Source organism: Centruroides sculpturatus, unplaced genomic scaffold (assembly GCF_000671375.1).
Source record: "Centruroides sculpturatus isolate CEXI.00-Female unplaced genomic scaffold, Cexi_2.0 scaffold489, whole genome shotgun sequence".
Classification (NCBI taxonomy): domain Eukaryota; kingdom Metazoa; phylum Arthropoda; class Arachnida; order Scorpiones; family Buthidae; genus Centruroides; species Centruroides sculpturatus.
Window position 1 is genome coordinate 11,905 of NW_019384739.1, and position 15,346 is coordinate 27,250.

Here is a 15,346-nt window from a genome sequence, read left to right on the forward strand (position 1 = left end):
GAAGCGGGTCCTTGCAGCTAGTATATATATATATATATATATATATTTCAACTGAAAAAGAACTAAAATAGCCAAATATCAAAGGAATAGAAACTACAGAAGTTCTAATACTATTTTGAAAACGTTGAACTTTTTCCAGAAACAAACACGTTCGAATGACCGAAAAGATCACGTCAGTCAATCAAAAATCTACATCGTGTTAAGTGTTTTCTTTCATTGTCGTGATGTTGTGCACCACGACAATGAACTTCTAAGAAAGATTATTATTTGAGCGCTTTTCGTTATTTGAGTGAAGCAATTCGTAAAAAAAGACTCAATATTTAGCGAGAAAACTTTTTGCACCTGTTCACAATGCTCCTGTTATTCGTTCCGTTCATTTACGGTCTCGCAAGCTCCGTATTCATCCTCCCTGTTAAACCAAGACACTTAGTCTTGATTTAATAAAAGGCGCAGTATTAGAAAGAAAATAAGCGAGTTTAAAAAAGTATTTCTTACTTATCTCTCTCCTCAGCAATGTTAATTATAATTATATTCTTACTTTACAATTTAGTAACTTTATAATAATGTCATTAGTTTGACATAGAAATGTCTTACCTGCAAGGTTCTACGATGTTTGCAAACAATGTGACCTCCGTTTTAAATTCGTTCAAAATAAATTATTTATAACCGGTTTCTATAATACTTTCAAGTTAACTTTTTTATATGAAAGGATTAAATCTTAGGTTGAGATAAACGAGCCAATGCAATTAAATAATAAAATTCAACACGTGAACGTTTCTATCTTTAAATTTAGTCGAAATTTTACATTTTTACGGTAATAATTGCTGTTTATTGATATTTGATTCAATAAAGCAAGGAATTTCGATAAAAAAACGTCTGTTGCGTGAGCCTAAATAAAAACTTATATAATTCTGTTAAATATATATTAAATGATAAGTAAAAGAATAAATTCAGTATTCGTAATAAACTTTGTTACTTTCTACGCTTAATTAATTTATATTATATTTATAAAAGTAATTATTTTAAGTATTTGAGCTTGGAACACCAAGAGAAATGTTAATGTGTTTGTATATTAAATATGGAAATATAAAGGAAAAGTGCATTTTAAAATTGGAATTTAAATATATTATAAACGTAAACAAGTTTTGTCACTTTTAATTAAAGGACAGAACGTAAACTCATAAAATGGTATTTTTTTATTTCACTGTTTTAACTGTGAACGAAACTAGATCAAGGTATTTCTTACTTTTACTAGGAAGTTATTTACATAAATTATCAGTTTGTTTGATGATTGAAAAGATATTTCGATGGTTTAATAGTGTTTTTGCGTTACTTACTTTATTATCTGTCATTCCAAATGTGTTTAATAATCAAACAAATTGGAAAATCTAATTTGAATTTGAATGCAACTCGTTTCTAAAAGATTTTTCGTTTAGTTTTTTGTTTGGATCTGTATCAAATTATTATTTCGGCAACCCAATAGTGCTGTTTTAAGATAAAAAAAGACAGTTATAACATACAGAAATCGTTGCGATATGTTTGGGGAAAACAACACTATTGGGTTGCTGAAATAATAATCTAAAAATTCTTCTCTGTATTTATGAATATAATATGAAGAATTCTCAATATATTCATTTGATCAATTCGTCATAGATTGAATTCATTTACTAGTAATTACACTTGTTCTAACCAGGCAGGAAGATTTTATGTAATTTTCTCTTCTGCGATTTTAAATTATGTAATCTCAAGTGTCTGTTCTTCTCTATTATTTTGCCTTAAAAGATTATGTACAGGATCTTCTAAGATTAGGTAAAAGAGGAGTATGGAAAGTACAGATTCTCATAAGAATAAAACTTTCGTATAAAAATTATTCTTTATATGTAACCTACCTAAGTCTTTATAAATGTATTTCTTAAGAAGTATGCAATAAATGATATTACAAAACAATACAAATGAATTAATAATTGGTTTATTATCATATTTTACAAAAACAATTTTACCAAAAAACAGTAATATAGTAAAAGAATAAATGAATTTTTTATAACTTTGTAAAGAATATACTTTGTTCCAAAATGAGAGAGTCATCTCTGCAGTTATATTTCGATTACTACGCTATACTAAGGAAGATTTCTAGTAGACTGAATCGTTTTCATTATATTGTGGCAGATTACATTAACCCTTGTAGAGAATTTGGAACAAAGAAATTATCCGAAATACCACGTCTAAAGTCATTTCACGTTAAAAGAGATTAAAATTTAAAATCATGTGTTACATTTTTTCGATTTTAAGCTTTCAGAAATTCATATAATACAGCATATGATTTGCTACAAAGCGAAGAGGTGACTAGGAGCGTACAGTTGGTTATCACAGGATTATTCACTATTATGGCTGAAACATGCATCTTTCCATTACCAGAAACTAAAAGTGTTCGTCTGAGAGATAATATTTCTGAGTAAATAATAATAGACAATTATTTAATAAAAAAGCCTACTGTCTTGTGATGTTATTTAATAATAAACAAACTACAAAAATTACAAGAGTAAATGGAAGAACTATCGATAAAGTAAATGATAGTCGTCAGGCAAATGGACCAGAATGTGTATTCAAAATCTATGAAATTTAATCGTTAGAAGAAGGAGAAAGAATAAGAAATAACGTCTCTTTGATATAATCGAACACACGAATAAAACAAGCATTGATATTTTAAATTGCATCATTCATTCGATACCTTAAAAATTGATAATCATGGATGTTTTTAAAAGCTATAATTATAAAGAAAATTTCTACTTTAAAATACTGATAAACTTTTATGAAACAAACAACTTTTTGTGCTACTTTCAAAAATAAAGTTACCTCAAATTTTACGTGAGAATTACTTTTACTGGGAGAATGGAAAACTTTTCTTTTTCCAAGGAGCAACAATTGATTCTCCAATAATCAGTAATACTGGCAACAGAAGCAGTCCGTTAAGAGCAGCGAAAACCATAATCAACAAGATTATTTTGAAAAATATCACAAAAGTATAGGAAGGTCCAAATGCCAAAACTATGACACCCAATAGGGTAGACAAGCAATTTTGCATTATCGGATATCCCGTAGCGTTCAAACTATATTTAATTTTTTCTTCGGAAGATTCCTTCTGGCAACACTTATACGCGTATGCCACGTGAGCCGAAAAATCGATGCATAATCCCGCACTCATCATTAAAATCAGGACCGACATCAGATCTAATTTGACATGCCACCAATTCATGTAACCCATTGTCTCTACTAGAATGCAGACGACGTTTAATGACACGCAAACGGTGCAAGGAATATCTTGTATCATCAAGAGGAATATCAGGCTTACTACAAAGACGGCGACACCCACGTTTTGCAAACAGATAGCCGTCAAGTTTAAAGATTGCTCGTAGAAAGCAAATAAAATGTTGTATACGATTACGCGATATTTGCTACGATCCGCAATCTGACGTAAACCTTCTAATAATAATTTCTCATCAGTTCCGGTTCTGACGCCTTTGGACGAAACAAAACACCTTGAAGCTACAATTTGGTTTCTCTCTCTATCCCAAGATAGATCTTTCCGGAATTGAATGGCTGGCTGAAATCTGAGAAATACTTGTTTCAATCCTTGTACGAAACCTCGTGAATCGCTCGTGTTAAAATCTTTCATGAGATAATTTAAGTCGTTATTGTGAATGAAAGAAAGATATTCTCGTATCCAACATAAAAAGTGTTCGCGTCCACTGATATAAGGAGCGTTCTGAACCATTGACAAGATGTTCTCTACTTCTTCTTGTACACTGGGATTTGAATAATCTAATGTCTGATTAAAAACGACTTGTATTACGTGTGGATAATCTGTAAAATACGAATAGTAATTATTTATGAATTTTGTGATCGGAGAAGAAAATGGAAAGATTTCTTTTAAGTCCAGTCCTTGTTTCATATCTTTGATGCTGTAAATACTTCCTGCGATATTGCATACGAACATGAATACGATTAGCATTTTCACTGATTTTCTACAGAGGAGACTTCCCAGTTTTTCAGATAGGTATTTCACGGCTCTATCACACTTGTTCGAGTAGGTTTCGTCTTGTCTGACTTTGGATGTTTCGTTATCTACAAAAAGAGTTTTAAGACATTATTTAATGATTATTTGTCGATATTATTAATAGCTACTTAATTATTGTTCTTATAAACACTTATAGATTATAATGGAGATTGTTCTGACATGTGAGTGATTTAAACAATTATTGATGTTTTTTTTAGCTTAAAATGACAGACATTTAATATTTCCACAAAAAATTCGTGTTTCGAACTGTTTTACACAGAAAGTTAGGAGCATGTCACTATATTTGTGTTTTCGTGTAAAGCCGAATCAGAAAACACTACGTTGTTTTCCCAGAGCAAACCTAGTTTAAATAGAAGAAAGATTTTTTTCCCTGGTGCAAATATTTAGATTCATCTTTATTTTTCTTTATAATTTATTATTCAGTGTTTATGTCTTAAGTTTATATTGTTTTTACTGAAAATTTTTAAAATAATAAACCTACACAAATTTTAATACTAACAGAACACGGTTTATACGGTTCATATGTTCTTATTATATGTTTTGATACCCACTGCTTTCAGTTATTCTTTATAAACTGAGAAGTGTCTAATAGAAAAATAATTGAGTGTGCTAAAAATAACTGAAGTCACGTTATCTATCATTAAAAATAGATAACGTGACTTGACATAAACGGTGTTTGCTTATGCAGTAAATATGATAAAAATAGTGAAAACATAGTTCTACTGTTTATTATGGAAAAGAGTTTTATACTCCGAGTTTTCCTTCAACATTATCATCATCTCGCAATTTTCAAGCAATAACGCTGGCGTCGTGTCTGAGAGAGTGGAAATTTTCACTTATGATTGGTGTAAACATCCACAACAATTAAAATTATTTAGATATGGTATAAATCGTTCAATAGAACCAATTGATCATGTGTGAAAAAACATTGAAAGAAAATTGTTTGGTAAAACTGTGAACAAGTGTATCGAGTGTTCGTAGGTGCACACAACAATTCTTACTTACCGAAATGTGTTTCTTTCACTGTGTAACAGAGAAAAGGATTGAGACGATGTTTTTCCCGGTGGCCATCAAGTGCCATGAGACTTCCGAAAAAGAAGATTTGATAGACGAAATCGAACAATACAGACAGAGCGCCATACATGCAGTAGATACGAACGACTCTAAAAGGTGAAGTGATTCCAACACAAAACGAAGCAATGTTAGTCAAGGAAGTGATGGCGATGGACACTCCCGCTTCGGAAAATGTATGGCTCATCCTTTGTATTGTGCTGTCTTTTACGTTCGTTCGCCTCCAAGCAGCCAACAAAACAAAGGAGTCGTCTAGGCCAATACCTATAAAAATCAATAAACGTTAATTTTCGAAGAATTCATTAGAAAGAAATAGACGCGAAAGACTAGAATAATTTCAAGAATGTCACGCAACGTATATATATTATTTGAGGAAAAACGAATAATCTGTTCTGTTTTGATTGTGTAATTACTTGAAAAAGAAAAAATGCATTGCAAGTTTTTAATTTTAATTTGCGATGTAAATATGATTTGTAGTTAAGTACATTTATTTTACTATAGGAAAATTACTATAGAAGTTACAGTATTAATTTATAGTCCAATTTAAGCCCTAAAATAGTTGCGAAAACTATTTTTGTTTTATCGAAAGATCATGTAATTCTGTTAATAAATTATAAAAATTGAATACATAGGCATATATTTATATGCTTCGCAAGGAATCACAGTAAATAAATTTGTAGAACATGGCTTCTTTCCGACTTCATATTATCTAACTTTAAATTTACTGAATCAATAATCTTGCAAGAATATCGTCACTGAATCAATAATCTTGTAAGAATGTGACGACATTCTTTACAAGAATGTCGTCACATTCTTGATAAAGAATTGCACCATACGGCAGTAAGATGCAGCTGATTTTCTAGGAAACCGATAATCGTAAATAGCACATGTCTAGATTTGATTACCAAAATTGATGTATTTAAAGAGTACGTATCGCGAACATTTTTTCACTTACGATTCTGCACTTCAACCCCATTATTTTACATACCCTACAAGAAAGTTTTAGATATAATTTTTCGAAGAGTAATTTCGAATATTCTACAAAGGGTTAAAAATTCCAGAAACTTTTGCATCAACCCAATAGAATGTCCAATCGACAATTTAAAGTCAGAAAATAATAGAGTACATATTTATAAACCTTTTTATAGTCTAAGTTTAAATACTGCATTCTAAAAGTATTTTCATTTATACAATTCTTTTCATCATTACTTTTTAAAAATAATTATAAGTTAACTTTTACTGTATAAATATAAGTATAAAATTAAAAAACGTACAGTACCTAACAAAAGAAATGTCATCGTTATATTGACGTCAGAATATTCTATTCCGCAATGTAGTAGCAAACCGAATGCTGCTATAAGTGCTAATAAGGGACTACAGCATGCTGCTAATCCAATCCACGGTTTACTGCTGACGATGTCGAACGTCATACAACTTGCCACAGAAAAGAAAATTACTATAGGAGTTATTATAAATGCGAGCGGAATGCTCAGTTCTGTGTTTCTGTTAGCTTCGGCATTGACACTGCGAAGAGTAAAGAAGGAAACGTCGATGTGTCGAAATTCCACTTGAGTCATTATATTCAAAAATTCCTCTTCCCACTTTAAAGCTACTCGCTTCTTCTTTTCTGTTTCGAAATCCATAAAATAGAAGAGACGAACGGCCTTGAAGTCCGTGATGTATCCAGTGTCATTAGTTGATACTCCACCTACGTTCATAGCGTTTATTTTTACATCAAAACCTGTTCGTTCTACTGGATATCTAAACATGTAAAAAAAGCAATTAATAAAAAATATACTGTAAACTCTGATAGCAAGTCTTCAATTTAACATCCTATTCTAAGATATTAAATTGAAGTTAATATAGTCAGATGATTAAACTAAACCGTTCGTAAACTTTCTGTTTGAGTATCTAATTCAGTATTTCTCAACCGGAAGCTGTGTGGACTCTTGGAGCAACAGAATTTTTCAAGGGGGACACAGGCCAAAAATCAACTTTTGGGGAACCAGAGCAAATTCTAGGACAGATGCAGCCAGAATAAAATATTAAAATTATACAAATACGATTAAACTTCAATAAGTATTTAAATATATATAAATAAAAATACAAAAGTAAATTTGATATGAAAATTTTGAACCTAAAATTTGTTGTTATTAGACAATATACATATATTTGTTTCGTGTAAACGAAATATGGAATCTTGCACGTGTACTGTATGCAATGAATGTCATTTTAGTTTTTTATTCAAAGTATGTTTACTATTAGAATATAGTTCTTTTTGAGCCCATGAGAGGATCAATGAGAAAAGAATATGCCTTAATAGATTTTGGAAAGAGACAAATATCAGCTCCTCATGGCCAAGGAATATAACGAGAAAAATTGGAAAACAGAAGATTAAGAAGAATTAAGTTACTTGAAGTTCAGTGAAATATGTGGATTAAAAGAAACCCTCAGGACGTTCATCTGAAGATACTCCAGTACATGAGGATTTTGGTAAAACAGATTTTAATAACTACGCGACAATTCGAGAGACAGAATTGAACTAACCGCTCTTTAATTTTTTATGTGATTATCTAATTCAATTTTTCTCAATCGGGACCCTTATAGGCCCTTGGGAGAATCGTGAGATCAAATATCTCACCTTATACATAAAAAGGTAAAAGCGTCTCCAAAGGTAATCAGCATAAGTCAAGAAAATGACAGTAAGCCAAACAAAGAATAAAATGGACAGAAAAGTAAGAAAGTATTATATGGTCATGGAAAATTTATTTAATTTATAGTTTTATACGATCGTAATTTCCTATTTGCTTGACATCATAAAAGTATAAAACATTTTTTCCATACGACTACAAGGTGACGGTTTGAGTAGGACTCTCAAGACAGGGAAAAACATCAATTGCCTTCTAGTGTTGATTAGTAAATCAGCGACAGTTAGTCACTGTCCTTGACAGGGTTACACTGGAATGTCCTTGACAGCGTTACACTGGAATGTCCTTGACAGCGTTACACTGGAATATCTTTGACCACGAACGTAGACTCAATAAGACATATACCACTGGATATCCATGTCCGCTAGCTACATAAATACTCCTAAGCTTCATGTTTTCCTCTCTAATAATCCGAATTCAATTTGGATCTTTTTTAAAAAAGCATTGTATTCTGTAAATGTTATACTGACGAGGAATTACTAAAATATAGTGGTTTGAAATGCATATATGCTAATAAATAATAAATAGTGCGAATAAATAATGTTACAAATACTTGCGATGTTAAATTAGTCAATGCGATTCCAGACAATTGATATTCGGAACAGAATATTGTATTAAATTTCTTTGGTTTACGAATCAAGAATTTAAAACTGAACTAACAGTCCTTCATTGGTTTTAGCCACTCACCCACTGATATGAAATCATAGGCATTTATAATCTTTAATCGCTATTTTAAAGTATCAATTTAAAAGAAAATTAAAACTGAAATAAACAACGTCAGGTTTTACATACATTTCCTTTAATTATAATACTAAAATAAACTCACACAAATAAAACAAATAACACTTGAAAGGCGAATTATATTAATAAGAGGTATTCATATATTCAGAGATTTCGTACGACTTATGCATTGTCTATCTCTGGAGTATCCATATTCATAGTGCTGCAATAGTCTGTTTAGGTAGCAGTTTATTGTATAGCAGATTAATACCACTTCCCTCATATCTCTTCTCTATGGTCACAATATCGTGAAATACAATAACTCACCGTGTTCGTTTCTAACTGTTCCACAATTCTTCGGAAAGAAGTCAAGATACACATGGAAGAACTGGATTTTGAACGTATTATAACCGAGTTGTTCATAGCATGATATAGCTCACCCATAATCCACGTAAATTTGTGCTCTGTTGTTTTTAAGGAACTGCAATAAAATATCTTTAAATTATTTTCCCGCAGGCTTTTCGTCATTTTGTAGAATTTCATGAAACTGGTGATCTCAGAAGACCTTCCAAATCTATAGATTAACAATGATTTTTTCTTTGATTTTCAGGGACATGCCGTGACATTTGATGATAGGGAAGCTGTGTAAGAAGCCGACATCCAGGGGCAATCAGTCAATTGCACGTCAGTGACGGTCTAGGGTTCATTCGTATTGTTTATTCGATAAGCCAGTAAAAACCGTAGACTTTTCTAAATGCATTTTTAATATCACAATTACATTCCGAATCGCTAGCCACGATATAAGGGCTACAATTAAAAATAAAATAATAAAAACTTACTCGGTGAAATAAAATATGTGGTGGATGTACCGGTACATACAAAATATTCTTCAATTATATGAATATACTTTTAAAGAAAATTATAATTAAATATAGCTTTGCAAAGAAACGTACATAAAAATATAAAATATTCTTTACTTTTTAAATCTTAAAACAATGCATTTAGTCAAATAGCTCCCTACGAGTGGCTAATGGATGGAATCGAAGATGGTTGCGGAGCGTGCATTCACGCGGACTGCCAAAACCCCAGGGTGCCGATAGCGGTCAATGTCAAATACCTCTTTTGTCGCATCACTAGTATATCTCAAAGGACGCGACAGGGCTGTTATACATTTTAAACGTTTCTCACCATAGCTGTAAAAATCTAAATATGTTAAACTTAATAGTCATTTGTTTTCTAACTAATTCGTTTTAGGACCAGGTGTAGTCCACGGAAATTTGCAAAATTTACAACTTTACAGTCACTCTCGTCGAACTGAAAAAATTTCTGTCTTTATTACATCTAATACAGTATTTCGAAGAAATCAGTACCCACTGTACTCGTCTGTAGATTGGTTCGGTTAAGCTTTTGTTTAAGTAATTAATATTCCGGCTCTTTTATCAGGGTTTTGTTTACGTCCCCAATTCCCTAATCGCTTAATTATTTAACTACTTCTTAAGTAGAAATAAGTCGAAACCGGTTACTTTATATTCGAATATTTGTAGTCTCGGGAAAAAGTGGAAAGACAAATTTTTATGACAAACGGATACATAAATCGTAAATTTAAGGAAAATAAATTATAGAGCTTTTTCTGTACCTGGTGCATCACTCTCATTCGTTAAATTTAGTTGTAAATGACGCTGTCGAAGTAACGGTTAATTTTTTAACATTATACAAAAATTATACACGTTTTTTTCTAGATCCCCTTAAAGATGGAATGTACAAAATCGTAATATCACTAGTTTAACATTGAAATCCGTAAGTAATATAAAACCGGAGAACGGAAGAAATATATCAAATATTTTAATGCATTTTTTTAACTCCTGTCAACTATACAGAACAATCGTAAAAACATACCAGTAAATTCTTATCGGTTGGGTTAAGTTATAAATCTACTCGTTATTCACGTAATCGGCCAAATATCTAGCGGGCGGGCGGCTAACAGCCCAGAACCGGTCCCGGATAGAATTGGAAGCGTTATGTGTGTAAGCATCAACTCGAGGTCGTAGGGTTCCATCGGCTAAACCGGGTGAGGTTGGTGATCCGTAAAGCGCGTGAGCGAATCTGGCTTTTTGGAATCTGACAATACAGAGATTCCACTCCGCCACTAATATTCAAATATACAATAGCGATCTTATTTTTTTTTCACGCGTAGTATAGAAATTTGTAATAAGATACGTAATGCGGTTATAATAAAATATTGCGCGATTATTTTCATATAATTAAAATTAACATATATTTATTTTTTATAAAATATAAGGGAAGCGACGCTTCCACCGCTTCTAATGACGGCACGCCACTGTAATGATTTTTGCATAATTTCTCTAAGAGAATTTTCTCCTTAAATACGTATAAAGCTCACTTTTTCTGTTTTTTTTCTGTTCAAATTGTTTACAAAGCTTTTTGTAAGTTCTGATTTTACATGTAATGATGGGAGCAAAGTGTTTTTAGAATAAATCAGTAATTCATTTTTTATCTTCTTCACATCTGGCTAAAGGGTAGGTCATTCAATCTGGTGTAGTGAAATCCCCAAGCCCTAACATTCCATTCACAAATGAAACATCAACAATTTCTAAACCCTAATTATAAGCATAGTAAGAGTGTTATTATGGTATTCTTTTGGTGATTCACTTACAGATAATTCTTTCCATGTGAAACCGCACGTATAATAGTAGGAATGTCTGGACACGCCGGTGTCCGCTTTTGTTTTTTGCTTAGAAATTTGTTCTTGGATAAGTGAATCATGCAAAAGTTGGAGTCTTATATCTGGTCGATAGACTTTCCTGAAATCATCGGCACTGCGATCAGTTCCGAAATTACGCAACTAAAGTCATCGGCGCTGTTTACGTATTGAAGTAACATTTTTCCTATTTAAATAAAATTGTTCAAATTATCATTTCATCAGTAGTGTTTACACTAACGTATGGGCAGCGAAAAGATTTTGAAGTGTTCCTCACATGTCTAACACATAAATAGAAAGCAGTTTCCCATAAAAGTACACCCGGGCTGTACCTTCACTTACAAGATCACCCATCAGTCTAAAGTCTAACGATGTAATGTCTAAAAGTATTTGAAATTGCTCACTTTGAACTACAGTAGAGCGTCGATTTTCCGAAAGTCAATCATCCGAAAGAATTCCAGTCGGCAAATTTAAATTTTCGCCAGTGCTGTGGCGCTTCAATCTTTGGCCATGTCTTGGGCTACTCAAATATTTTACGTTTTTGATACTAAATTATCTTCTGAAGTATAATTTTTATATTTTTCAATATATTTATTTTGTTTGTACAAAATAAAAAAATAATTTTTAACCTTACAATAGTCTTCGTTAGGCTTAACATCGACGAAAATTCAACGCGAAGCGACACGCAACGGAGAAAAATTTCGACATCGGATACGTTAAACTATTTTTTTATACGTAAATCAGTTATCCGAAATATCAGTTATCCGGACAACCCCAGTCCCCAATTGATTCGGAAAATCGATGCTCTACTGTAATTGCAAATAATTCTTTACATAGATAAAGTCTTACCTCATGGAAACCTTTCCAGGATGTTTCATCATGTATTTCAAGGAAGAAACGAAGTTTTTCGCGCATTCGTTACGATTATTCTTGATACAAATATCTCGGTAACTGTAGAATTTCTTATTCCAAAAGATGCTGATGTTGCGAATGATAACATCCATCTGGATTACATCTTCTATCGAAGAGGGGTCCAACATGAAACCGTTGTTTTTCGCTAAGACAATGATCGTAATTAAATTTTGATATGTAGACATCCTAATTATTTCATCGTCGGTCCTGTAGCTATTAGAAAACAGATTCTCGATGAATTTTCTATCTTCCAAAACTCTGCTGTTCCTAGGATTGTAGAGATACTCTAAATCCTTTATTCTAGAAAAGTTGAGAAATCCAGTTCCTAAAATCACGGTAAACAATAAGGTGGCAGCGATGCAATGTTGAGGATATTCACCGACAAATTTGCCGATTCGAGAAAACCAAGAAGATAAATAAGAGTCTAAAGTCTTCTTCATTCTTTTTCTAAAGAAATAATAACAAAAGATAGTATATTAGTTCTTTAATGTTTATCATAATATTAACTAATTTACCGAATAATGATTAGGTAAATTAGTTAATATAGAAATACGTCATTACGACCGGTTTTACTAATACTTTCGAAAGATTTTTTTTATTATTTTTAATCAATTATTTATTTTTAACTAAAAATTAATAATTCGTCCTTTCGAAATAAGCAGTAGAGTGTCGAAGTAACGGTTAATTTTTTAACATTATACAAGAATTATACACGTTTTTTTCTACATCGCCTTAAGGATGGGACATACAAAATCGTAATACCACCGCTTTAACATCGAAATCCGCGAGTAATATAAAATCGGAGAGCGGAATAAATATATCAAATATTTTAATGGAATTTTTAAACTCCAGTCAACTATACAGAAAAGTATCATAAAAACATACAGGTAAATTGTTATCGGTAAATCTACTCGTGATTCGCGTAATCGGGGAGGGCGGCCAAATATTTAGCGGGCGGGCGCCTAATGGCCCGGAACCGGTCCCAAATGGAATTGGATGCGTTATACGTGTAGCTGCCACCCAAGGTCGTAGGCTTCAACTGGCTAAACAGGGTGAGGTTGGTGCTCCGTAAAGCGCGTGCGCAAATGTGGCTTTTTTTATGCTGACAATACGGCGTTTCCACTCCGCTACTCCGCCACTAATATTCGAATATATGGATACAATAGCGATCATATTTTTTTTTCACTTGTAGTATAGAAATTTGTAATAAGATACATAATGCGGTTATAATAAAATATTGTGCGATTATTTTCGTATAATTAATACGAGGGAAGCGGCCATCCACCGCTTCTAATGACGGCACGCTACTGTCAAAGTTTAACTTCCATTGTCTCGCCTTTCCGCGAAATCTGTCGCCGATGAGTAATTATGTTTACAGCTGGATGACGTCGAGAAGAGGTGGTATCGTCTTTCACGGAACATTCTCATAAAATCTACAGGAGGAAAAGGGTTTAAAGAAGGCTGAATATTAGCTGACCGTATATTTTTAAATATTTTTCAAAAATTACGTTTTTTATTGCGATTTCCGACCCCCCGACTTAATTAAACGTATATATAATGAAATATATTAATGAAAAAAATTAAAAAACTATCGGAGGTCGCTTTAAAAAACAATTAAGCGTTAATCGTGCGTCATTAAAGGTAGATTAAAATCGCGATAAAATTTTTGATTAATTAATTAATAGATACGAGGAATTGTATAAATGTATAGTTTATCATTTTACATTTTCCAGTCATCTTTTATAATTATAAACACTCGAAATGGATTATAATTACAATTAAAACATATGGAAGTCAAAAATCTATTTCAAATTCTTCAGAAATTAGCAAAAAAACTGGATAGAAAATGTGTTGCATGAATAATAAAAGGAAAACTCTTACATATTTCTATTAATTTATTGCTTCATTATTATTAATACTTAAGTAAATAATCAAAAAATACGAAAATAGGAAGTATAATATTAATTGTAATCATTAATTTTAAGTGAAACGGACCGTGTGATTGGCCTGATTACTCAGCTGGAAATTATCATAAATAATTATATCTACGATAATAACAGTTATATAAGTTCAATAAAGATATACAACTTTCCTAGTCGTAAAATTTTAGTTATCGTTTATATTCTCCATCATCAGGCTTTAGATAATATCTGATAATACAGTAACTAATTAGAAAAACACTATTTGATAGTTTTATTAATTTATTAAAAAATGCAGTTTTAGTAGAAAAACACAGTTTCATCAGGTTAAATTCGACGTTACTCGAAACATGACACACGATCTTGTAAAATTTTCTTTACTTCTAACTCCGGCCATTCGTATTTCGGCAGATGATATTGAAAATATAGACATAGAAGGAGGTGTAAAGGACACCCAGAAAAATGAAGAATGGGAAAGCAACAGGAACTTATCAGATTTCAGCTGAGATATGAAGATGCTTGAAATGTGTTAGTATTGTATGGAATCTTATGTAAAAACGATGGCAACAAGAGAGGATACCAGATGACTGGAGGGAAAATATGGTAATAATAATTTATAAAGATGCAGGAATGTCAGCAATTATTAATGATAAATATACTGTAGTTCAGTAATTACGATTTACAATTTTATATTATTTGCTGAAACTAAGAGCCGGCTGGAGGTTTTGCAGGACTTCGAGAAAAAGTTATTAATGAGGGCCAAAGTCATTGATAAAAGAAATTTCTTTCATTTATCGAAAAATCATCTAATTTTATTAAATATAATCTACAAACATTGAACTCAAAGAAGAAAGGTATGTAAATTCTATTAACAAATTATTATGTAATTTTTAGGAATAAGAAAATCACTTATAGTTTTATAAAAAAAGTGCTCTTTCGATACTGGGTCTTTTTTAGATGAGAAATCAATTGACTAATTTATTTACTGCGGTAAATACAAGGTATTAACGTTAACCACAATAGTAGTAATAATTTTGACGGATTATATTTATCATTAATCAAAGGAACTGAGATCAAGATCATTAATTGAAATACCCAAGATGTTAGAAATAAGTTTTTTCTGTCTACATGGTTTGTTTAATAAATATCGGGACTAAAGTCATAAAAAGAAATTTATTACAGATATATGTACAATGAGCTAATAATCTTCAAAATATGACCC

General features: G+C 31.6%; 2 protein-coding genes across 2 annotated transcripts in view; both read right to left on the reverse strand.

The window, feature by feature from the left end:
- LOC111628333 (patched domain-containing protein 3-like) overlaps positions 1-880 on the reverse strand; it is an 11,916-nt gene extending 11,036 nt beyond the window's left edge. Inside the window, exon 1 of the mRNA XM_023372095.1 lies at positions 595-880. The gene's annotated coding sequence lies outside the window, so the exon portion shown is untranslated. The remainder of the gene's footprint in view (positions 1-594) is intronic.
- A 1,127-nt stretch (positions 881-2,007) lies between these two features.
- Positions 2,008-12,770, reverse strand: LOC111628332 (patched domain-containing protein 3-like). Its single transcript, XM_023372094.1, has 4 exons — positions 12,143-12,770; positions 6,426-6,907; positions 5,081-5,410; positions 2,008-4,122 (listed from the first exon to the last, which is right to left on the reverse strand). The coding sequence occupies exons 1-4, from the start codon at positions 12,643-12,645 to the stop codon at positions 2,879-2,881; spliced, it is 2,559 nt and encodes an 852-aa protein (XP_023227862.1). The 5' UTR covers positions 12,646-12,770; the 3' UTR covers positions 2,008-2,878.
- Positions 12,771-15,346: the final 2,576 nt, after the last annotated feature.